The sequence below is a fragment of the Fringilla coelebs genome, assembly GCF_963513975.1.
Source record: "Fringilla coelebs genome assembly, chromosome: 5".
In the NCBI taxonomy this organism is placed as follows: Eukaryota; Metazoa; Chordata; class Aves; order Passeriformes; family Fringillidae; genus Fringilla; species Fringilla coelebs.
Window position 1 is genome coordinate 72,393,063 of NC_140033.1, and position 23,817 is coordinate 72,416,879.

The 23,817-nt window shown below is 45.3% G+C and overlaps 1 protein-coding gene across 5 annotated transcripts in view; it reads left to right on the plus strand.

The window, feature by feature from the left end:
• The window catches only part of SOX5 (SRY-box transcription factor 5), a gene marked incomplete at its 5' end in the record, with an annotated part of 282,823 nt that overhangs the window by 132,765 nt on the left and 126,241 nt on the right, over window positions 1-23,817 (plus strand). For all 5 annotated transcript variants that reach the window (XM_084206503.1, XM_084206502.1, XM_084206504.1 and 2 more), the window contains 3 exons: window positions 733-819; window positions 14,300-14,472; window positions 16,955-17,023. In XM_084206503.1, coding sequence (XP_084062629.1) covers window positions 733-819; window positions 14,300-14,472; window positions 16,955-17,023 — 329 coding nt within the window. The remainder of the gene's footprint in view (window positions 1-732; window positions 820-14,299; window positions 14,473-16,954; window positions 17,024-23,817) is intronic.

Sequence of the window (23,817 nt, forward strand, 5' to 3'; positions counted from 1 at the left end):
ACAAATATACTTTATTTTATTTTTAAAGGAAGTGATAGAATCTGAAATGAGCAAATAATGGGTTTCCATTCTAAGCGATGCCTTTTCTCCCTCTGGATTTTGCAGTCTTTTAAAGCTTTTTTCCATACCCAACTTTTTATTATTATTTATAATGCGTGTGTTACCGGAAAATCTTTCCACAGTGTGCTTACCACCACACGATGTTTAAACACACATTATAAAGTGGATGTAATTGTAAAGACTCAGAGGGATATAATTACATGTAGCAGATTTAGGAGCTAATTCTTTGCTTCTCTCTCTCTTTCTCTCTCTCTCTCTCTTTACTCCGCATTTTATCAACATAATTATTTTCTGACTGCAGACTAACACCCAGAAACTGACAGGCATCCATTATAGGCAGCAACTTGTTCACCAAATTGAAAAACAATGAACTGCAGGTTTATATGTGCCCATTGTAATACAGAATTACCGGAGCTTTGTTCCACTAGAGGAAAAAGCTAATGGTTTTGAAACAGCAGGTGACAAAACGCATTCAGATTTTTCTTTTTTGTTCTTTTTTTTTTTTTTTTTCCTTCTCTTCCCTCCCCTCTTATCAGTTTGTTGATGAAGTCATTACGAACTGGGGCCCAGAATAGGGTTGGCCTTATTTTTAGCAGATAGACTTTTAATGAGTTCTATTGTGGAGACAGTCATGTTGATTTGCTTACGTTTTTTTTCCCCCCCTTCACTCAGAAACTCCCAGTATTGAAAAGCTACTATCAAAGGACTGGAAAGACAAGCTTCTTGCCATGGGATCAGGGAACTTTGGAGAAATAAAAGGTAACGCTGTTTCTCTGCTAAAGGAAATTAAGAATGAATATACAGATACCGCTGGCTTTGTGGAACTTTGTCTGCTCCTCTTCCCCTCCCCTTCAAACACGGTAATTTGGGGTTTAAATGAAATGTATGCACTCCCATCTGTGATCATATAAATCAATGAAATGCTGCATTGCCCTAAGTGAATGAATTTACATTAAGCTTTTGTTGCATATATCGTTCTCCGTTATAAACGAGCACATCCTATTGCTGGATAGGGGGAAAAAAAAAGTCAGTATCAGACATATGTGGTACCAGAGTATAGCAGACCTCAGTTTCTGAAATTTGAGGGTGATCTGATTTCCATGTTTATTTTTGAACAGATTTTGATGATGTAGTTTTTTGGGGGGTTTTTTTGGTTGTTTTTTTTTGTTTGTTTGTTTGTTTTTTTACTTTTTTTTGCATGTAGGGAAGAATAAAAAGAGCAAAGTTTGTGTAATGGTACCTCTAGGTACTGAAATTGGCCAGTGCAGATTTTAAAAGACAGCGTACAACATCTGTGCACTAGAGCATGTTCTTTTAAAGCCGTACTCCAGAAGGAAAATGACAAAATTTGACCGCTCTCCAGCAGCAGTAGTTTCTGCTTTGCCAAGATATTTCCCCATTTTATATATCTGAGGTCGTTTTAGGGAACCTGTGGTTGTTTGTTTTCATGTGATTTAATATTTGTATAATTCCTCTGCAGTGCTTATGAGGAGGAACTCACTCAAAACACACGTGTCAAAAATTGCAAGTTTTCAGAGCAGCCATTATCACTCTGAAAAGAAACAGTGACTCTGATTCTTCTCCCGTTTATAGCAGCGTGCATCTGGAGTAGCAAAACTCAAGCCAGCGTTGTTTTGGAAATGTGAAAGTAGAATGAAGTTAAAATTAAGCCCTTCTCCTCCTGTGTTTATAAACAGGGCTCAGTTTCTGTCCATTACTTTGGAATGTTTGCTTGCTAATGTTGTCCCTGCTCTAGAGATGCTCGCTCAGGCAGGCTCCCAGACCTTGTGCTGGAGCTTTAAGGACCCTGTCCACAAGAGGTGTGCAATATTCAGTAAGGCACCCAGTACAAGATGCTCTCACAGGTTTGTGGGTTGGTGCAGATGCAGAGAAAGAGTTATTTTAATTCTTTGGGCCTTCCAGCCTGTCACTGATAAGCCACCAGCATTAGCCTGTGCTGTTCCACTGACTTACCCAAACCCAAAATATTCCCCTGGCTTCCCCAGGCTTCTCCCCAGGAGGCTGTAGTTCAAAGATACAAATTCATCCCATCTGTGGAATAGCTTTGTAACACAACACAGTGCTCCAGCCCCCAACTGGCTGAGATGCTGTTGTGGTGATGGTGATGATGGTGATTATTATGGCTCCAGAGGGTTCTTCCTTCCTGCTCCGTGTGTGTAAAGCAACAGGTCTCAAAGAGGAAGGGCAGCCCCTGGGCTTACCTGGCAGCTCTGGGTTTTGAAAGCACTTTGTTTCAAAATGACATCACCCCTTGCCATGATCTGATGCATCTGTAAGATATTTCAGGGACAGAGTGTGGGGAGAATCTTGGATCCCCACTTTTGGGTGTGTATTTCAGCAGGTCTCCCGCGGTGTGTGGAGCCTCTTTAATTCTTGACACGCTGGAACCTTTAGAAGGGCTCCCAGTGATTCTCCAGTGCCTTTGCACTCTGTAGAGCTGCTCTGAAGAGTGCTGTGCACTGAGAAGGTGGTCTCTTCCCGCTGCCTATGATCTTTTTCTTTTGGAGGGCAATCTTTTTTCTCCCTTCCTCTTTTTCCCTTTCACAAGCTAAACTTGAAAGCAGCAGCAGCCAGCTATATGCTACCACCAGAGAAATTCAACAGTCCTTTCAGTCGTGCCTGGGGGAAAGGATGGGGAGCAACAGCACAGCCTCAAAGAAGACTTTTCTCTGCTTTAATTTTTGGTTTTTAGCTTTTTATTTTGAACACAAGTCGAGTTATTGTTCTGTAGCTGTGTTCAAAAGGCTCACATCTGAGGCTTTTTAGTGCGACTGTGGTTCTGTGGTTGGGGGCACGGTTATTAGGTGTTTGGATCAAGTTTGGCAGTAAGCTGTGAAAACAGGCACTGGTTTATTTTTCCTACTGACTGCCGTGACAGTTGCAATTATTGTCCATTGTTCCTAGGTGGCTAGAAAGGAGGGAGGATACAATAGAGCATTGCCCTCTGGGGGTAAATGAATTTGACTTACAGATTCTTGGGGGGTCAGGCAGGCTGATTATTTAGTGCCCAGGAATGTGGTTTTCATGGCACCATCAGCCCTGAGCAGCCAACAAACAATGGCTCAGCTGTACTGCAGCTATATTTAGTGAGGCAGCAGGAAAGGTGTGCAAGTTGAGCTGCTCTGTACCCACACACACGTGTACAAACACACATATATTATGCTGCAGAATGATTTTGTCATTCTATAGTTACAAAGTTTTCCAGTTGTGATTTTTTAATTAACTTCTTTCTCTGTACTTGGCCTGGCAGCTGCGTTTTTTCCACCCCTCATTTCTCTATTAGTGATATTTGGAAACCCCCATCTGAGCACTGTCTTATGTTTAATACACCCTGGAATGGGGACAGCACTAGGAGCTGTCTTACACACACTGAACAGTTTTTTCCATTTAACTGTTCAGAATTTCATTGTGTTTTTCATTAGGTCTGGGGGAGTTTTAGTACATCATGTGCAAAAAGGCTCAGCACCAGGCTACATATTGTTAATGCCCAAGTCTGTGTTATTACCATTGAGTTTTATTATCTGGGAGAGATTAAAGAAAGGGAGATGAAGAGGAAGACTTTATTTTCTATTAGAGTGATTTCCTTTAAGCCAGAGAGCAGTAATATTTTATTAAAGACAGGGAAATTGGTGAGTGCTTGGAAGTGACCAGGCTCCCGTGTTCTGCATTCAGTTGTTTCTCTTGGTTGCTTTGTCACCTTTGGCTGCTGTTTAAACCCCCTTTCTTCATCTGCACACCCATAAAACAGAAGAGCCATCCCTGAGTGTCTGCAGAGAGGCAGCTGCAGATTGAAGATCGCACTTAGAAGGGTCTGTATCTATCCAGTTACTAATTGAAAGGGAAATGGGATGTTTTATTCCACAGCTGGACCCAAAGGTGCTGCCAGGGAATGCTCTTAAAATGGGGCAGCATCTAGAACCTTTCATGTCTGTAGAAATCGGAACTCAAATGCCTGTGCTTGTTCAGAGAGAGAGGCTGGGGCTAAATTACAAGTTTGGCACTAGAGGTTTCTTAAGAAATTCTGTTTTGATATCCATGGAATCTTTACTGTGCTCAAAACAAGTTGCTATATAACAAAACCTACAAAAGTGCTGTTTAATTAAGTATTTATAGTGAAACTGTAAAGCTGTATATTGACTCAGTTAAAGCCTGTTCAAACTTACTTATATCCATCCTATTCAAAACCAGGGCTCCAAAGGCCTCTGGATTATTCTTAGATAATGCATTTTATTGGATTCAGTGGCACAGAGCAATCTTCAGGTCTCAAACTGGGGGTGTGTAGGAAGGAAAATCATCCCCTTTTCTGCTGCCAGTGTAACTGCCTTGTTAGCTGTGCACTGCAGCAGGAAAGCAGGTGCTGTCCTCCAGGGTCACGAGGAAAAGGTATCCAAAATACATTTATTTCTCAATTATCAGTGATCATTCCTAGATATAACATTAACTTATTAATTAAATTCTAAAATGAAGCTCCTCTGTCGCTGGTGCTGGGCCTCAGGTGTATCATGGGTTGTCCAGCCTTGCTCACGCTGGGGTGAGTGAGGCAGCCTTACCCACGCTGGGAGCTCTTCTTAAAACTCCCTTGGTGTGCACAAAGCCTGGCTGCTGATCTCGCTGTCCATCTCTCCACTGTGCAAGGCACAGTAATGCATATTTTTTATGTTCCCCCCTTAGCTAATTTTGAATAGGTGTGTGGAACAAAAGGTTAAACAGACTTCTGTTTCCAGTCTTTCTGAGCTGGTTTTCTGTTGAAGGCATTGTTAACAGTGATTGTGCCCAAATCTCTCAAGGAAGACTGGGCAGGTCTGAATCGGATGTATTTTTGTTGTAGTTTGAAAGACCTTTTGTACTGTGCAGGTTAGTTTGTAAACAGCTCAGGTGAAGTTCTGTGCACTGCCTGTGGAAGGGATTGTTGGTGGGTTGAATCAGCTCTCCATTGTGTCCATGGAAATGTGGGTGACTCTGGAGGCTGTGCTGGGGTGAGCACACATTTGTGGAGGTGACTGAGGGTGAGATCAGCTCACCAGCCCTGCTCCCCACAGCACAGGGTTTGTTTTGTGTGAGGAGCTGGGTGCCAGGTCCAGGAGTGTCGGTGCAGGTGTGCCAGGTGGCTCTGGTGTGACACGGAGCTGTGCTTGCTGCAGCCTCTGCTGGTGCCCCTGTGCTCAGGGGAGGGGGCACCAGAGCAGGCAGGGAAGGGGTTTAGGGCTGCCAATAATGGCTAAAGAGAAATAATCCATTCAGCGATACTATGGCTCGTCAGAGCCCCTGAATTAAAGACATATGTTATGTAGATTCAATGTATGGATTAAAAGGGATAATCTGGTAGGTGACACACAGAATCTTGAGATAAGTGAGCTGTGCAGATTCCTGTATGGATTGTGAGGGATAATTCCAGTTAAGTAATGCTGCACAAGTTGGAGACAAGTAAGCTCTGGGTAGTGCTCAGGTTATGTGCAGTAATCCAGTGAGTGACACTTTGGATCACATAATCTGTAAACTAAAGACAAGAAATTCTGCATTTACATGTGGACAGGAAGGAGGAGGGGGAAAGGGAGAAAGATTATTCATGGGGAATACACTGGGTTTAAACCTTTGACTAATACAGCGCAGATCCCCAGGAGATGTGTCAATTTTGCATTTGCAAATTAACGGTTCAGAAGTGTTTGCAAACTTGTGTCAGCTCTGGATGTTCTGCATTATTTTTCTGTGAGCGGTATTTTAAGTGGAGTGGCAAGAGAAGGAGGGTGAGAGTCGAAAGTGAAGGAGGTATGTTGGATTGTCAGCTTTTAACCATGATAAATTCAGTATTCGTTGCAACCTACTTGGTGTCTTCTTCTTTGTGTTGACTTTTTTGAGGGGTTTAATAGCAGCAAATTGCAAAGGGAGCTTTAGTCCTTTGTTAACCTTCCAGAAGGGCTGGGGTGCATGGGATCCTGCCCAGCTGCACCCAGGGAATGCTGAGTTTCAGGAGGAAATTGGGCAGGTTGCTCACAGGGCAGTAGGGTACCCTGAGGCTGCAGAGAGGCAGCCAGGGCTGGCTGAGCCATGCCAACACAGACCTCTTCAGGCCAGGAGAAAGCCTGAGGGAGAGGCTGTGGCTGCGTGGAACTGCTCCTCTTGGACCCACAGTGTGGATGTGGGGTTGGAGGGATTTTTTTAAAAGCATGTAAAAATGTTATTTTATAGCAAAGCAGCTAATTCAGGTTGTTCTGGATTTTTGTACATAAAGGTATTTAATTTGGTCTCCAAAAGTCAGGTTCTAATTTTATTTTTAAGATGTGATTATTGATAGAGATAATAGAATAAAATTGAACTATTGAGGTTGTAAATGTCAATGACTTTGTTTGAACGTATGGGGGCCAAACCACTATATTTAAAAATTATTCAGACACTTGGGTCCTAAAGCTGTGTTTCATGGCTCTAAAATTACCTGTAGAGCTGAATGTCACTGAGCTACAACTGCTAGTTTGTCACAACAAAGCAAACACACACGCACACACTTTTTACTCTCTCTCCTGCTGCTGCATAAAATTCCAGCAGCAAACGCTATTTTCCTAGCCTAGTTCTAACTTCTTGTCTAGACAGTAAAACAATGAGTAACCTCTGAGAAGCAGTCTGAGTACAAACAAAGTAGTCTATTCCTTTTGTAACCTTGACAGTGAGTTGCTAACCTGGTTGAATACCAAGCTTTGTGTGTACCAAAACTGCTTTCTGACAGCACAGAAAGAGTGCTCAGTGACAGCCTCTTTCCAGCCTTGTGAGACACCACAGTGCTGGCTTGGTACAGAGCAGCTGAGCTTTTCCCCCACAGAATATGAGTTCTTGAGGCTAGTAATGGCAAAAGAGGGTAATTGCCCATAATTTGGTTTTACTCATTCTTCACCTTGCTCTAACATCATGAAAGATTAAGAATGTCTGTCTGCTGAAATAAATACCTTCCTTATATCTCACTGTCCTGCAATGGATTTTTACTTGTCAGACAGAGAAGATTCATTACATAAATCTGTAGGTACAGGCAAATCAGTTGGAATTGTGCACTTTTTCTTTCCTTGTTTCTGGGTCTGGAGCCTGTGGCTTGCCAAGTAAAAAGCAGTCAGAAAGTTTTCTCTCATTATGCTGACTTGCCCTAGCAATAAGATGAAATAATTGAATTTAGCAAGGTGGGTAGTTGTAAGATGCAGTCATTGTGTAGCAAAGTTGGCTTAAATGCTGAAGGGAAAATGCCAGTTTTCAGATGTTTTTGTCCTGCCAGCTGCAGGATTTGGTGGCCTGAGGAGCTCTGTCCTAGTCCCTAGTGGAGCACTCTGCAGTGTGGATCAGGGAGGCACCAGGGGAGGTGGCACAAGGTCCCAGGCACGGACCCACCCGTCCCAGCAGGAGCAGAATGTAAAGTACAGTCCCACTGCTTGGCCACAAAGGTTTCACCCTGCTGCTCAGTGGCAGGGGGAAGAAGATGTTAAATTGTCAGCTCACCTCAGCCAGTTGGATGTGTTTATCAGCCTGCTTTTCCTGGAGGAAACATCAGCTCCCCGTTGCTTTACGTGTGACTTCAGGTGGTGCCAGCAGCACCAATGGGAATACTCCTCTTTACACTTCTGTTATAAATAGAATTTTAGATTTTTATTTAGGGAGAGCATGACACAGATTAGTCTGCTTCAAAGTAGAAGACTAGATGGCCTGCCTGTTTTACTTTCCTGGTTTCCTTACTAAGCAAATTATTGTTGGGTTTAGATTTCTAAAATGGTAAGGTTAAAACTGGCACGAGGAGTGAGGAAAAAATAGTTGAGACTGAGATGAGAATGATACTGTGGAGGAAAGATGCTGTAAGAAAGCCCTCTGAAAAAGATAGTTATTTCATGGACTGCTGATAATTTTATTTATTCTTTGGATTTGGTACAGTTAGGACTAGTAGGATTTTACTCTTTCTGAGGATGGCTTGGTTAATAGCCTGTTCAGTTTGAAAAACCTTCATTTTTGTATTAAAACTGTAACCTTTGCTGGCTAAAAAAGCCTGCTGCAAAGGCACAGCGTTGCAGGAAATGCTTGGAGGTGACTCAGTCTTTAGCTCATGCATGGGCTGCACTCAGCCCTCGGCTCAGGGCTGTTACATCAAAGTCACAGAGGCTGTGCCGTGGCAGGGCTCTTGCTCCATGAGCTGGATGACATCAATAATTGCTTCATTCATAAGGGTCCCCTTGGCTGAAACCCTACCTAGTCTCCAACTGGGTCAAACACAGACTTAATTATCTATTTAACGTGTATTACTGTTAAAAGTCAGTGGGGAAATTCTTGGCCTTGCTGCAGTAGTTCTGCTGGTGACTTCATCGAGGCAGCAATAAAACCTCCTACACCACATAAAGTGCAGAATGACTTTCAGAGAGTTGCTAAAAACTTTGTGCCTTGGTTTGCTCTTGAAAAACATAATGCATGCCATCACTTTCTACCTGCAAACAGTCTTTAAGAAGATCAATTAGGTGCTGCTTTGAAATTAAAAAATGCTTTATACTGCACGCTCTAATTATTATTATACATCCTAGCATTATTTGAATACAGAGTACTTCAAAATATTCTTATTTCCATTTAATGAGTTTTTCCCCTGTAGAAAACTTTGTAGATACAGGAGCCTTTTTTTCCTTTTGTAAGCACAGCTAATGATACGACCATAATACAATATTATTATGTCTTCCAGCCTTTGTGCTTGCACATTGTTTTCTTTGATTTCCCTTTGAAAGACAGACCCTGACAGTTCAGAAGCTGTTCAGGCAGTCCCTGTGACGCTGACCTGGCTGGGCAGGTGGGTTTCACTGCCTGCCCAGGTGGGTGGGTGAGCACAGGGCAGCCCTGGCGGGGCCATCCCGGGTCTGTGCAGGGGACAGGGGCTGGGACAGCCTGGCCACAGCCCTGTCCCTGGGGCAGGCACATCCCCCTGGCTGCCAGCACACCTCCCACCGCCTGAACGTGTGCGGCAGGAGCTGCAAATGCCTGGTAAAGAAAATACTGGCTTTCCTAATTTCTCATTTACATTCCCGTTCTGTCTAAGAAATTAGAACAAAGTATTTACTGTTTTGATCGCAGAAGCGGCTCCTCTGCCTTTTTTTTGCTCTGGTTCTGTTTTGGGTGGGTATGCCAAGGTTTCTCCTGTTCCTTTTCTCACTTTAAGTGTGTCATTTGGTCATATTGGTGTCTTCATTCTAATGTTTATTAAAATGTTACTGTCACTGCCAGTCTGAGACTGTGAATCAGAACTAAGAATGTGTAATAGTTTATTTCACATTTGAGTAAATTTCTTCTACTACTTAAACACTATTATGGGTAGTGTTGATCTGAGATGGAGTTTAGGTTTGGTGCTACAGAATGCCACTCATCTGAGTCTTCTATTATTGCCATCTGCTGTGGGTGTTGCATCCACAACATGGGGTTTTTCCTGAGTTTCTGTTCATGGTGGTGGAGGACAAGCTGACACATCTGGAGAGCATCTTTTCTTGGTTCTTGATGCAGTTACCAACCTGCAGTGTGTGCTTTGACAGTCCTTTGCCTGAGCTGTTTCCCTCAGTTGCGGAGAATCCACATTTTGCCAAATTCACACTGCAGTGAAGGATCACAGAGAGCACCTACAGCAGCCTCCTGAAGGGCAGGTGGCTGGTGGTTAAAGGCTTTGCTGGACATGAGATGAGCAGTGTCTGTTTGTCCTGGCTCTCAGGGTAAGTCAGAGCAATGCTTGAGGCATTCTTTCGAGGCTCTCACTCAGCATTTCTGTGGAGTGCTCCAGCTTGCTGTCAAGGTGTGCCCTGCTGTGATGGACACTTGTGGTTTGCTGGCAGCCCTGCTCCCTGCCTGGGGTGAGAGCACTGGGATGTGGAAAGGCCAGCCCCAGGGCCATGCCCAGCTCTGCCCAGGGCCATGCCCAGCCCTGCCCAGAGCCATGCCCAGCCCTGGAGCCATGCCCAGCCCCGGGGCCATGCCCAGCTCTGTGCTTGGAGCAGCCCCCAGGGAATTCAGGAAGGAAGCAGCTGGAAGTAGGTGGCTGTGGGGACAGGGGTTGGCACCCCCTCCCAAGTTCCAGCAGGGTCAGCAGCCGTGTGGATAGTTCATTAATTCCTGAGGAGCATCTTCTGAGCGGCTGTCTTTACTTGTTGTTGGCTTAGTTGCTTGAAATGCTGACGTGTTTTGCCCTGCAAGCTGCAGAACTCTTTTAGTGGAAATCCCTTGGCTGCCAAGGCACTTCACCCCATGATACAGGTTTAGATCTCGTGCAGGTTAACCCAGAGAAAATAGTGAGGGTAGGACAAAAGTCCACCATTCTTGTTTACCCCCAGCCTACAGCTCCAACTCTGTAGTAAAAAATTCCTGGAGCTGATTGTACTCATGTAGTGACCCCAGTGTTGGCCTCAGCTCACCATTAAATAAATAACACTGTGCACGCCTTGGCCTCTGTGTGTTGTGCAGAGCAATACAGGACTGGCCATGGCAATGGGAAATGGCACTTCTGTTGAACATTTTCAGAAAAGTAATTATAGGAGAGGTGTGCTAGGTAATGAGGCTAGCATAAAAAATACCAAACTTAAACTAAATGCAAACACTTAACATTATTGTAAAGACTGTGACTCAAGTACTTCCCTTTTTTATTTTCATTTTCACACATTTACAAGCCAGCAGTTACCTGCAAGATATGTCAAAACTGTGATTCATCATCAGTGGAGCTTCCATGGATGTGTGAGTAAGACAAGGGGAAATTGCACAGAACTCACCATCTCTCATTAGAGCCACATAACTGATCTTTTTTTTGCCTCTGGTTTTGTGCAGGCCACTTGAGAGTATGGCTATCCAAGTTCTTACTTTGCAAGGAATTATTACCTCAAAGAATTGAAATTATCATTAAGTACTATTCCAGTTACTGGAAGGATGGCTTAGTCCTGGGGAAAAAAGTACCTACTAAGCCATGTTTTCCAGGAAGTATTCTCCAAGAGAAGGTTTTTTTTTATAAAGCTGATGCTGATAAATTTTCCCTTTTGGTTTATTAGCAAACTGAAATAGCTCGAGAAATATCATGCAAAAGTCTGCTTTTGCCAGAGTACTTTCACTGCAGCTGTATAAACCCCAGGAATTATGCATTGTACTTAGCAAGGAGGATATCAAACACCCCTTGTGGGCCTTGCAGATTGTCTTTAAAAACAGAATAACAATGAAGAGACAGTGAGGTTGTGCCCGGCTGCGTGCTGCGGTGTGGGTTGGTGTCTGCAGTGGCAGTGCCTGCTCTCAGCTCCCAGGGCTTGGCTGGCAAGGTCAGCAGGGCACCTGCAGAGCCCAGGGACACCTTGCAGTGCCCCAGGCTGTGCAAAGCCCTGGAAATTGAGCGTTTCCCAGGATGGGGCATCCACCACCTCCCTGGGCACCCATTTCAGTGTGTTACCACCTTCATTGTAAACTGCTTCTTCCCTCCTTTAGTAAGAACCATTGCCTCCTGTCCTGTCACAGCAGGCCCTGCTAAGAGGTTTGTCTCCATCTTTAAAAGCCCGTTTTAGGTCTGGAAGGTGTCTCTGGAGCTTTCTTTTTTCCAGGCTGAGCAGCCCAAAAGCTCTCAGCCTCTGAGAAGAGAGGTGCTCCAGCCCTGAGGATGCTCTGGCCTCCCCTGCCCTCTTCCAGCACATCCCTGGCCTTGCTGTGCTCAGCACCACGAGCTGCAGGCTGCCCCTTGCTCTTGGGGCTCAGATGGAGCTGCTGGAGGGTTTTCCTGCTCTGTGCCAGCCAGGCAGGCTGTGGGGTGTCCCGGTGCAGGAGGGATGTCCCTGCCTGTGCCCTCCCCTCCGCAGCCTGCGCACACGGGGCTGCAGAGCAGCGCGGCTCTTCTGCCTCTCTTGGCAACTGTGAGCTCTCTGCCTGTCACTTTGCACATGTGGAAATGTTTTTCCACCTTTCAGATTAACTTGAAGATGGGGATTAATTTAACTTCACAAAGGGCTTTTTGATTCCCAGCTGAAAGCTGCTGTAGGAGCTGGAAACGCAGGGATGCAGCAGCGGTGCTGAGGAGCTGTGCTGTGTGCTGGACAGTGATTTCTTTCTGCCTACCCTCTCTCCAGGGCTGAGGCAGTCCTGAGTGTTCCTTCTTTCTCTAGGACCTTCTTCTCCTCTCTCTCATGCTTGCATCCACTCTCAGTAAAAGCCAGGGATAAAGTATCTGCCGAATCAATAACCAAACACAGAATATTTTGTTCTCAGGTGTTTCGGTGGCAGCATCAGTGCACGGCAGTTTCATTAGAGGAGCTTTATGGTGAACCCAGTGGGCAGGCTGGGCAGGGGCTGCCTCCCAGAACAATTCTGCACCTTTCCCTGGGGAGCAGCAAATACAGGGTGCAAGAGTGGCCGTGGAAACCTCCGATGAATTCCGTGGCCAGGTGGCAAACGCATTACTTGTGGCAGTTCTCTGTCTCCAGCGTTGGAAGGGAAGCTCAGAGTTAGAAGTGTTTTCTTCAGCCCTGAGAGTGTTTTAGCACTGGCTCCCATTCCCTCTCACAGCTTTTAGCAGAGCAGGTTTAAAGGCCTGTGCTTTCTGTTGCAGTGTGTTTCTCGAGTTTCCAGCTTGTACCACAGTTTTTCTGGAGGCTTTATCTGAGAATCTTCTGCTGTAGTTCTTTGTTATGTGGTGAGAATATTTTCACAGAAATTTCTAGAACCCTAATGAAAAACAATTCAGTTACATTTCTTCTGTGACATTTTTTTCTGGTGGTTCTCTACTTGCATATGGCTGTCTACAGATGGGTTTAAGTGCTTGGACTTGGCTAGTGCAGCAAATGGGATGTTGCTTGGGATCACATCATTGAAACTAGGTAAAAGTAACCAAAAAAAAAAAGTAAATTAAGCCAACTCTCAAGCAAAGAGCCCTCCCAGTGGCACCTCAAAGGCTGTGGTGGTGGTGCAGCCTTTCAGAGCAAGAGGAGAGGATTCACCATCACAGACATTTCAATCCAGGCTAGCAAGCTGTATTAAATATTGCAGGGAACATTCCTGCACTGGCAGGGGGGTAGGCTAAATGAGCTATTACCAGTAGCTCTTTCCATGTCTGACTGATAGTTGGCTAGGAACATGCTTGCTGGAGTCGCCAATTTTTTTTTCTTTTTCCCTTTTTTTTTTTTTTTTCACTTGGAGAGCACTGGTGACATTGGCAGAAGAATGCTTCCTGTGTTTGGAAGGGGTTTGTATGGCAGGGTAGTCCCAAAAGCAGGCTATTTTCAGAGGAGGCATTGACACTGATAGCCTTAATCCTTTCCTAAGGGCTTTTTAGAAAGGTTTTCATAGGCTCTGACTCATGTGAGAGGGTGTGGTGGTATTGGGGATATCTGTGGATTAGCTGCTACACATATTTTCAGGTCTTTGAAATTCACAGTCAAATGATCCTACGTATATTAAAAGTGCCTTTTTTTTTTTTTTTTTTTTTGTAGTGTATGATTCATAGCTTTTGATTTTTCTTGGAATTTTTTCTTCCCTTCTCTTATAACCACTGTCCTTCTGGGTAGAAAAATAATTTCTCCAGCATGGTTATGAAAGTGAGGTAGTGAGTTCCTCTGTCTGTGTGTGCTGAACTCCACCATAAAAAACATCTAACAGTACAAATGAGAGTGATGGTGAGTTGTGTTTAACTCACATTTTGGAGATGTTTATAAAAGAATTTTTCCTTTTAAGTTGTGCCTTGGTGGCAGCAACAGCAGTAGGAGTTACTGACAATTTCAATACTGTATAATTTAATCCTAATCAGGGATGTGGATGATACAACAGGTTATAGAGGGGTGCTAATGCTTACCCTACATCAATGCTTTGACACTGCAGAAACTGCATCTTTCTCCTAAGTTTCTGCCATAAATGTTGTCTTACACACCTGGAAGGGTTGATTTTTGATCCCCAGTGTTTAAAACTTGAAACTTCCTCAAAACAGGCAGTATTATTTCCCTCTGTTAATCTGACAGAAAGGCAGTGCAAAGCAGCTGAAAGGGCAAAGAACCATTGCAGGGGGACCCCAGCTCAAGGCCTGTGTACAGATTCACCCTCCATGGCTCCTGTTCCTGTCCAGGAGCAGGTCTTTGTGTGCAGCACATTGCAACCTGCCGCTGCTCTCTGCTTACAGCAAAGCTGCAGAATAAAGAGAAAATAAAGAGCTGCATCTCTCTAAACATTCTCTCTTCTCCTCCCCCCCTTTTTCCTTTCTCCCCCGCCATATGATGCCCAGGGACTCCCGAAAGCCTGGCTGAGAAGGAGAGGCAGCTCATGGGCATGATCAATCAGCTGACCAGCCTGAGGGAGCAGCTGCTGGCAGCCCACGACGAGCAGAAGAAGCTGGCAGCGTCTCAGATCGAGAAGCAGCGGCAGCAAATGGAGCTGGCCAAGCAGCAGCAGGAGCAGGTGAGTGAGCCTGCAGGGCCTGCCCCTCTCTGCAAGGGCTGCCCAGCAGCTTGGCTTCAGCCTCTGTGCCCCCAAGGTGCTCTGTGCCCAAAATCCTTTCTGTGCCCCAAAGGTGCTCTGCACCCAAAATCCTCTCCGTGCCCCAAAGGTGCTCTGCACCCAAAATCCTTTCCGTCCGTTCTCCGAGGTGGGAGAGTTTGAACAAAAATGCATTAGGAGAATGCTGCACAGTTTAATCCTAATCATGGACATAGATGATATAACAGGTTATAGAGGGATGTTAATGCTTACAAACTTAATTTGCAATATATCCATCCTGGAGTTGTTCAGAGCCTGCTGCCAGCAATGCCAAGGCTGTGGGTTCAGTCTCTTCATTCAGGAGTTGGACTGGATGGTCCCTGTGAGTCCCTTGCAGCTCAGAGTATTCTGCAGTTCTCTGTTATCTTCAGTACTGTTAGGCTTTTTGAATCATCTGTAAATAAACAGGCAAATCCAGCCCTCCTGAATAATCCCCCAAAGCTGCTTTAATTCAGAAATACTGAACAGGTATAGAAAGAACAAGATGCAGCACTTGGGTTGTAACGTGAGACGTGAAGAGGTTGGGTTTTGCCAGCTGTGGAAAAAAGCAGAGATTAATATAAGGTCAGTGAGCAAGTGTGACTTTTTTTCTTCTGCACTTGAGAGGCTTATTTTCAGTTCTTGCAAATATGCCCTTCTCTGGAAATGCAGACATGACTTTCACATGTGATCCCTTCCAATGGGCACACATGGACACATAACATTTTAGGCAAAAACATAACTTCTCTCACAGATTTCACTGGGCAGATTTTAACAGAAATTAGTGTCTGCTTTTGTACTTGAACATGAGCAGTGAATATTTATCTAGTTTAAAACTTTATCACAGAATTGCAGCTCTGTGATTTTTATGAAACTCACAAAATTCTTTGAAATCTGTCATAGTTGTCATATTCAGTGTTGATATTGTACTTAAGCAAGTCTTAAGATTTCTAAGGCACTGCTGCTACCTTCAGACATTTAAGCCTTGGTTTTCCCTGGTTTTAATTATTTAGAAATCTTTTCTTGAACAAGGGGTATTTTGGCCTCGCACCTGAAAGCCCCCATGAGGGGAGCAGAAGTGACTTACCTCGAGCTGCAGAGTTTGTGTCCGGCTGTTGTTGGGACAGCAAAGGCAGAGGAAGGAGTGGAGGTGGAATTGGGAAGATGGTTTCACCAGGAGACATCCTGTGCCAGCTATTCCCTTCACCCTGCCTCCTGAAGTCACCAGTGCCACAGCGTGGCTGAGGGGTTTGACAAGGAAAAAGAAAATGAAGGCAATAAGAAATTAGGATAACTAGGGCTTCTTTTAATTGAAGAAATTGTGTATACTTCTTTATTATGCAGAAATGAAAATACCCAAACTCTGAAAAAAATGTAGAGGTAAAAATTATTTTTCTTTCTTAAAAAAGGCTCCAGAAAGAAAACATTCGTTTGCTCTGTTAGATGTGGAGCTATGAGTGAGCGTTTCTTATGCAAATAGTCTAATAATAGAAAGAAAAGAAGCTGCCCAAGGGGAAGAAAGCACAGAACTTCCCCCAGTAAGTCTGTGTAAGTTACCAGTGACCCTGAGGTGTGTACCTGACACAGGGGAGAGCAGAGCCCTTTCCAGTGTATGTGCTGCACTGGCTGTTCATGGCAGCTGAGCTCTTGTGACGAGTTCATGAAAGTTTTCAAATTTGCTGTTGAAGTTCAAGGATGGTTTATCTCCCTCCAGCCTTTGGAGCTCTTCACTCCACTCTGTTACTGTCTGCTCCTTCCCTTGGTGGGTGTAAAGTGCGTCCACAGCAGCATTTGCAGCATTGAGGGAGGTGGGAGTCCTTCTGGAAGGCTGCCCTTGGTTTTGGAGGAGCCTTGGGAGGGCTGCAGGTGCCTCCACAAGCCAGGCTGATGCTGAGCCTTGTGCCCCATCTCCTGCAGCTGATACACACCTTGGAGAGCCAGGGATTTCTCCAAGCTCAGCTCCAGTCTCTCCCTGCCTGTTTCTGCATTAAAAAGTGCACTAAGAACCTTGCTCCATGGTGTCACATTGCCGTCTTTGGGGGGTTTTTGAGCAGGTGGTGCCAAACAGAAGAGTATTCCTGGCCATCCTACTTTGTTGCTTTTTCTGCCCTCCTCCACCACATTTTGGTTTCTCTGCTGGTGCTGTTCTCTCTCCTGGGGAATTTGAGCAGTGCCATTTCAGGAAGGTTTTTGCATAGGTCCTGGTCTCGTGTGCAGCTCAGCATTTTGCATGAGAGTCCCTTTCTCACTGGTGTTGGCAATGAAGTGAACACGTGCCCCCTGCTCCAGCAGCAGTCTCTGCCCTCGGAGGTTCCTTAGCTCAGGGGAGAGGTTTGAAGAGCTGAGCAGGGTCAGAGCTTCCTGTGGATGGACTCTGGGAATGGTGATCCATATCTCATGTTTCTTCTGTGCAATTTCTTCACAGATTGCAAGACAACAGCAGCAGCTTCTGCAGCAGCAGCACAAAATTAACCTTCTTCAGCAGCAGATCCAGGTCAGAGACGCATCTCCTCCCACACCCCTGTTATTCTCCCTTTCCCTTCCCCACTCTTTCCCTCAGCCATTGTTGCCACAGTTTCTTTAAGAATCTCTGCAGTTGGCTGGCATCTTGTTCATGGAAACACAAGAGGATTTTATCTGTCATTTAGCAAAAAAAAAGGTCAGTTTTTGGAAGGCCTTATGTGATTAACGTGGTTCTTGTGGGGTCAGGAAGAAGCTGCTAGAGGAGCTGGTCATGCAAGCAGGATAGAGTATAAAATAACTCAGGAATTTGCAGGACCAGTCCTCTTTCCTCAGGAGTGACAAAAGCATTGCCAGAAAGAGTTTGTTTGGAACCAGTGTCTTACAGCTCTGTTTTTGAGGCTTTGCTGAGGTGATCGATCATCCTCAGTGGTTGATAATCAAGTTCACCTTCTTCCCTCCGCCTGAGGTGTTGGGAGTCTGGAAATTTTCATTTGTGGGGAGGTATTGTGTGAGTGAGGAGCTGGCCAGAAGGCTGGTTAGGTTCAGGAGAGCAGCTGTGTAAGTCCCAGGTACCTGCAGCTTTGTTCCCAGGAGTAGAAGTTGTTGTTAAACCAGCATACCCAGTAAACTCCATTGAGCCTCTTTCTGCCATGCTGTATTCAGAAGTTTCTTTTCATGCCATTGACTGTATTTCATTTTCTTCCATGTGCATGCCCCTGTTTTGGGAACAATGCAAATCAATTTGCCTGTGAAGGTTTCCATGGAATAACAAAGGAGGTTTGACTTCTTACAGATACCTGGGACCAGGGTGAAGCCTCTGGTTGTTTAATCTTGCAGTTTTGTACAGAGCATTGCAGCTTGCTGTACAGTGTGTTCTGTTTGTTCAGTAGCAGCAGGATTCTCCTTCCACAGCTTTTCATCAGCATTTCAGAGGGAGTTGACTAAAATTATCAATCACAATTGGAACCCATTTAAGAAAACCTAATTCCAGGCAGATCAGAGGAGCTGTATGGCTTCATACTGGAAGAAAACTTGGCTGTGTCATTCCAGAGGACATTCTGTATCTGGACTTGGGCATGTATGAAAAACTCCTGGGAAGGTCCAGCCCTCTGTTATAAGGCAACTTCTATACAAGATGTGCTTTGATGAAAATAATTTTGAGATTGGTAAGGCTTGATTTGGCCTCAACCTCTGTACTCTTTTCTGCTTCCTAATTTGTGTGTGGGAGGGGTTTTTCATTATTGCTGCATTTTTAATAAGACTTTAAAAGAAAAACAATAGCAAAACCTGTACAATAGCAAAGAAAATATTTGCATTTTTAGCGTTTAGCCATGGCAGCGAGAGAGGAAGTTGTTTTATAAGCAGTGAATAAAAATAAATTGAAGTAATGTAATTTGACCCCAACCCTTTAAAGTTTTAATGCCTTGTAGATAAGAATGAAGTATGTTGTTTTTAGGGTAGTGAAGAAAACCCTGGTTATTGATAATGAGATATAGAGCCTTTCATCTCTTGATCCCTGGTCCAAGTTTGACCTAAGTCAGTAGTAAATGAAAGTCAGCCAAGTCCCATCTGATGGAAGCTGCAGTCCTCAGAAACGATTTGGGGGTCTGGCTCTGGGAGTTGCAGATGAAATATTGCCCCTGCTGAGGTCAGGATTTCACCTCCAGGGTGCACTTCACACAGACCCCATCAGATCTGTGGCACCCTCCTTTTGGATGGCCAGGCAGGAGAGGTCAGGAGTGGAGCAGGCAGGGGGACAGTGCTGTTCTCTCATTCCCACAGGGCTGATCTGTTTGTTGTGAAATTTGGGTGATACTGCACAGGCAGCCTGGGCAGTTCCATGCCCGAATGATCCTGAAGTCTCATGAATCCTGGCTGAAGCCACAACTCTGAAGGGAAAAACATTAAAAAAATTAAAAAAAAAATCTTTATTGACAATGAATGCAAAGCAAAACATTTCTCCTCAGTTAGTGACTGTCAGAGAAGAAACAGTTCTTAAAGAAATCTTCCTTTGTAGGTGAATGAAGGCCATGAAGTGCCCCTAACATGCCCATGTTCAGAATGGTCAGTGAGTTTACAGGCAGCCTCTGGGTGATGGGCGGTGGAGGAGAACTGTGACAGGAATGTAGCTGTGAGTTCAGCTTCTCTGACCTTGCCCTAATTAATCTAACAGGCCTCTGTCACACCGGCCTGAGGTTTTGAAATAGCATGAGATTTATTGACAGGGAAATATTCCTACAAAGAGTGGATAACTGTTTGACTTAGGTGCAGCTGAATGATTGTGCTGTAGCTATGAACTCAACTTATTTATGACAAAGGAATCGTTTTACTTGAGCCAATTTTTTTCTAAGCTTGTAAGAGCTGCCATAATTCCTTATAAATTATTGCACAGAAAAAAGCCATTGAAATATTGTATTGAAAGCATAATACCCTAAGGTTAGAGAAAAGCATAACCTGGCTGACCCCATGATTTATGAGTCCTTTCTCTCAGTGTGCTAACTTGGAAACAGTTCCCTTTCTCCTTAGCCCATCTCACAGTCCATAACCAGGGAGAGACTGTGAGTCCCTCTCCTCCTCAGAGGACTGCAGATGCTCAGTGGAGCTGCAGCTCAGTTAAACCAGCACTTCTGGGATGCTGGAGAAAGATGTTTGAGTTCCTCAGGCTTAGAAAAATGGGCCTGGCATGTGAGTCTCTAAGTGACACGTCTTTTCCAAGCCCATCTCTGCTGAACTCATTGGAAGGTGGGGTCACTAAAACAGAAAACAAGGAGTTTGTATAGAGAGTTGAGTAAACTGGAGCAAAGTTGCAGATTAGATTAAATTTGAGGATCTGTACGACCTCAAGATGCTAAAATGGGATCTAGGTGGGATTTTGTGTTTTGGTAAACACTTATAATCTTTTTTTCTACATTTCAGGATGTTCTAGACCTAATTTCTGAAGAGGTTTGAGTTTGTCTGAATGATTAGCTAACCCTGCCCTGTTTTTGTGCCCCTCTGGGATGCAGCCCCCATGCACACTGCCTTCTGCTCTGCCCATCTTTGTGGCTGAGGTTTTCCCTGGAAGCTTTCTGCCTGCTGAGTGCTGGGGCTGTTCTCCTGCACCCCTGGTCCTGCTGTTCTGCCCCAGATGGAGCTGGAATCTGGATTTTCCCAGCCCTTGTGCTGTGTTTGAGGCTGGCAGTGACCTGCAGCTGCAGGGCAGGCTGGCACTGGTACAGCTCTGCAAGTTCTGGCTTCAGCTGGGTTTTGTCCTGCAGGGCTCGTGGAGCTCTCCAGGTTACCCTCTCCTCTCCTCTGCTGCTGTGCCCTTGCTCTGGGGCTCTGCAGTCCATCTGAGCCGGGCAGAGAGGGGCACAGCCTTGGGAGGGGATCCAGGGCATCCCTGAATTGTTCCCCCTCCTTCCAGGGTGAGCTGCAGGGCTGGGAGGGCTCCTGCAGCCCCAGACAAAGCCTGGCCCGGGATGCCGAGGGAAGGGTTTGCTTTGGAGCTCGCTGACAAATGTCACTTTAATTGAACTGTATCTAAAATGAAATATGGTTGTTAAAATTCATAAAGCAATTCATATTCAGCAGGGCACTGTTGATAAAATAGGTCAACCTTGCAGCCTAAATTGTGATAAAACTGATACTGCTAATCTCACAATTTTGTAGAAAACCTGACAATGTTTTATGTTTTTCCCTCAAGCCCCAGCTCTTGGAGTCATGTGATGACAAAAATGCCAGCTTTCATTTCTCCCAAATGTAAACTTCCAACTCTCAGATTTCCAGGCAAAATCTGAAACCATGAGCACTACAAGTTCCAAAATTAGAAGGCAAACAAAACAGAGGCCAAATGCTGTTTTCTAATCTGTTCTGATTTTTAGTCAAAATTTTTTTTGGAGAGCCCAGCTCAAGATCTTGGAACACTTCAGGTTGCCAATAATGTAAAACTAAGATCTCAAAGCAGCAGGCAGCAAAAACACTGCTTTACAGCGTTCCTAACATTTAGGCCACAGTTTTGTTTGACTTTTTTGGTTTGACACTGTCAGTAATTGGTTACTAATTTGTGTTCTTTGCTGAGTGACATACTCAGCCCAAGAACCAAGTGCTTTCTGAAACTTGAGGGCAGTTCCTGCCAGACAGCAATCTGTGTTTTAGGAGAGGGTTTTCATTTTCCTTCAGAGCTGGAGCAGATGTTTTAATGGGACCCTTTTTTTGTGAGTAGGTTTGGATCCCTGAGAGCGAGGGGATCCCAGCTAAATTCTGAAGCAAAGCTGGAACCGGTGTCTCTGGCCTGAAATATGGGAATCATCTCCCCAGCACTACAGCTGTGTTAAAGAGGGGATAATTTTATTCAGGGCTGAAGGTGCACACAGGAGGTTCTGCAAGGGGGCTGTTCAGTCCAGGCTCTCTGTGCATGGAGCAGTTTTGACCCCGTTCCCACAAACCCCAGCCCAGGTTCCCAATTCCCAGTGCTTTTGTCTGTCACTGCATTCCTGGGCCACCTGTCTTCTTCTCACCTCCCAGCTCTCCTGGCTGACAGCAGCTTTTGCAGGCCTTGCTCCTCTGCTGGAAGTCTCAGAGGCACAGCAGAGTGGAATTAACCCTTTCAGCGCCAGCCCTGCGGGGGGATGTGGCTTTGCCAGCCCCTGGGTGGGCGCCTTGCTGTGCCTGGAGCTCTGAGAGCCTCAGCAGCTTGTCCCTGGGGCAGGGTGGGCATTGTGAGCCTCGGGGCTGTCCTGGCTCTCCCCTGCCCTGTGTGTCCTGCCAGCTCCACAGAGGGCTTTGCTCTGGGGATCTGTGTCCAGGCTTCCCCCCTGTCCGCTGGCTCCGTCCCCTTCCCCATCAGTGCTGAGAGAGATCAAGAGATGCTGAGTTCTCCAACCAAAATATTCCCCTTCTCACTGTCTTCTGAGGTTTGAGATGTTCCAATTTGGAATGTAATAAAAGTCTTGAACTGAGAATTTCCTGCAGGATGGCTAGTCCGTTTTTCAGCCAGATCTGTTTTTCAGAACGTAGCTGTGTTTTTGGGGAGGAAAGAGGGATTTGGTTTCTGAGTTACACAGAAGTTCAGCAAAATATTTCTTAAGCTTAACATGCAAAGTTTTGAAATGACACAGTTGTTATTGTCAAAACTTTCCAAACAGCGAGAGGTTCTGGGCTGATTCCAGTCTTCCAAAACAGTGGTAGAGACCTGCTTCCAGAGTGCTTTGGACACCATCATTTACCCACCAGTAATGGCAATAATTTTTGTTGTTTGGATTTGTTGTTCGCTTTGCACTCCTCAGGTGAGCGATCCTCTGTTACCCCGAGCTGGCTGTGTGATATCCAGGCCCATTTGTGTTCTTTTTGGCTTTTTGTAGAAGGTACAAACTTGTCTAAGTTTCTCTCTCTTGTTGAGAGAAAACACCGATTAAGTAACTGTACAAAAAGAAATGTGAAGTTTTCCCTGCCCCAACAAGTTTGCAGTCTTTAATTATATTTCCAACATGGCCAAGCCTTTCATTTTCTGTCTGCTACTTCAAAACAAACTCCAGCAGGCCACTATGAGCTAAATACTTGGAGAGCTTTGGGTTTCTAACAAGGAGGGCAGAGACCCTTACTCCTGTCTTTGCCCTGTCAGTGTCTCCTCAGGGCAGCCACAAGGTCTTGGGGCATGTCTGTCCTGGTTCCCAAGCAGAGCTCTCAGGGGTTTTAAAGGGCTGGAGGTGTGAGTCCTTCCCTGGAGACAGGACAATGAGCAGCTGCTGCACAAGGGCCTGCTTACAGGTTCAGCAATGCCTCTTGCTCCTGGATTCCCCTTTTCCCTGCGAATTCTGCTCCTCTGAGAAGGCAGTGGCAGCAGAGCAGGGCTTTGTGCTGCTACAGTCTCTTTGCAAGCCCTTGCAAGGCAGAACAGAATTTGTTTTTCCACAGCCAGAGTCCTCTTTGCATGTTGGAGAGAGGTGAGGACGGAAGGTTTCCTTGGTAAGACAATAAAACTGCTGAAGCAGTGCCTGATGCAGCTCCTGCTGAACGTGGAGAAAAGGCTCTTGTTCATGTTAGCAGGAGTTTAATGGGACCTTTCTTCAGTAGGAAACTGTGAGAAAGTATCTTCTTCACTCTCCAGAATATTTTTAGAGCAGCCTCTGTCCACTGGAGTGGTTTGTTTTTGCTTTTGTTTTGGTTTTTTTTTGCCAGTGTGGATGTGACAAGCTGTGAGTGCAGAGTCAGGCTGAGGCTGTTGGAGTCCTGGTGGACGTGGGGACACTCTGTCCACATCCATCATGTGTCAGGAGCAGCTGTTTTCCTGCAGCTTACAAACAGGGCAGGCTGCACTCGGGGAGAGCCCAGGAGGAGTCACACTGCAGCCTTTCCCATGACTCTGCAACCTCTTCCCAAAGCCCCGGGCTGCCAGCAGAGAGGCAGAACAATTGTTCCTCACAGAGCTCTGCAGCTGATCTCCGATCAGTTATCAGAGGGACTCGCCTCTCCCTTGGGCAGGAGGATCCCCTGGGAAAGAAGTTATCCAAAACCACACACATGCATGCACAAAACCAAAAACAAACAAACAACCCAAAGAGAACAACAACTCCCCCCCAAAGGAAAAAACACACAGAAACCCTTGGGGCTGGGGGGGACATAGGGAAAAGGGGGGGGAAGAAAAATCAGCGAGAATGAGCTAATTGCTTTCTGTCCTCTCAGCTTCAGCTAATTACATTTGTGGCAGACTGGACTTTGAGTAACCTGTGGGCCTTCATTTCCCTCCTTAGCAGGAAAGTTCAGTTCTGTAAAAGGTTGTTGGGGTCTGTATGTGTACCTCTTTCAGTGCAGAGGATCAGTTTGCATAGTTTTAACTCCACAGGT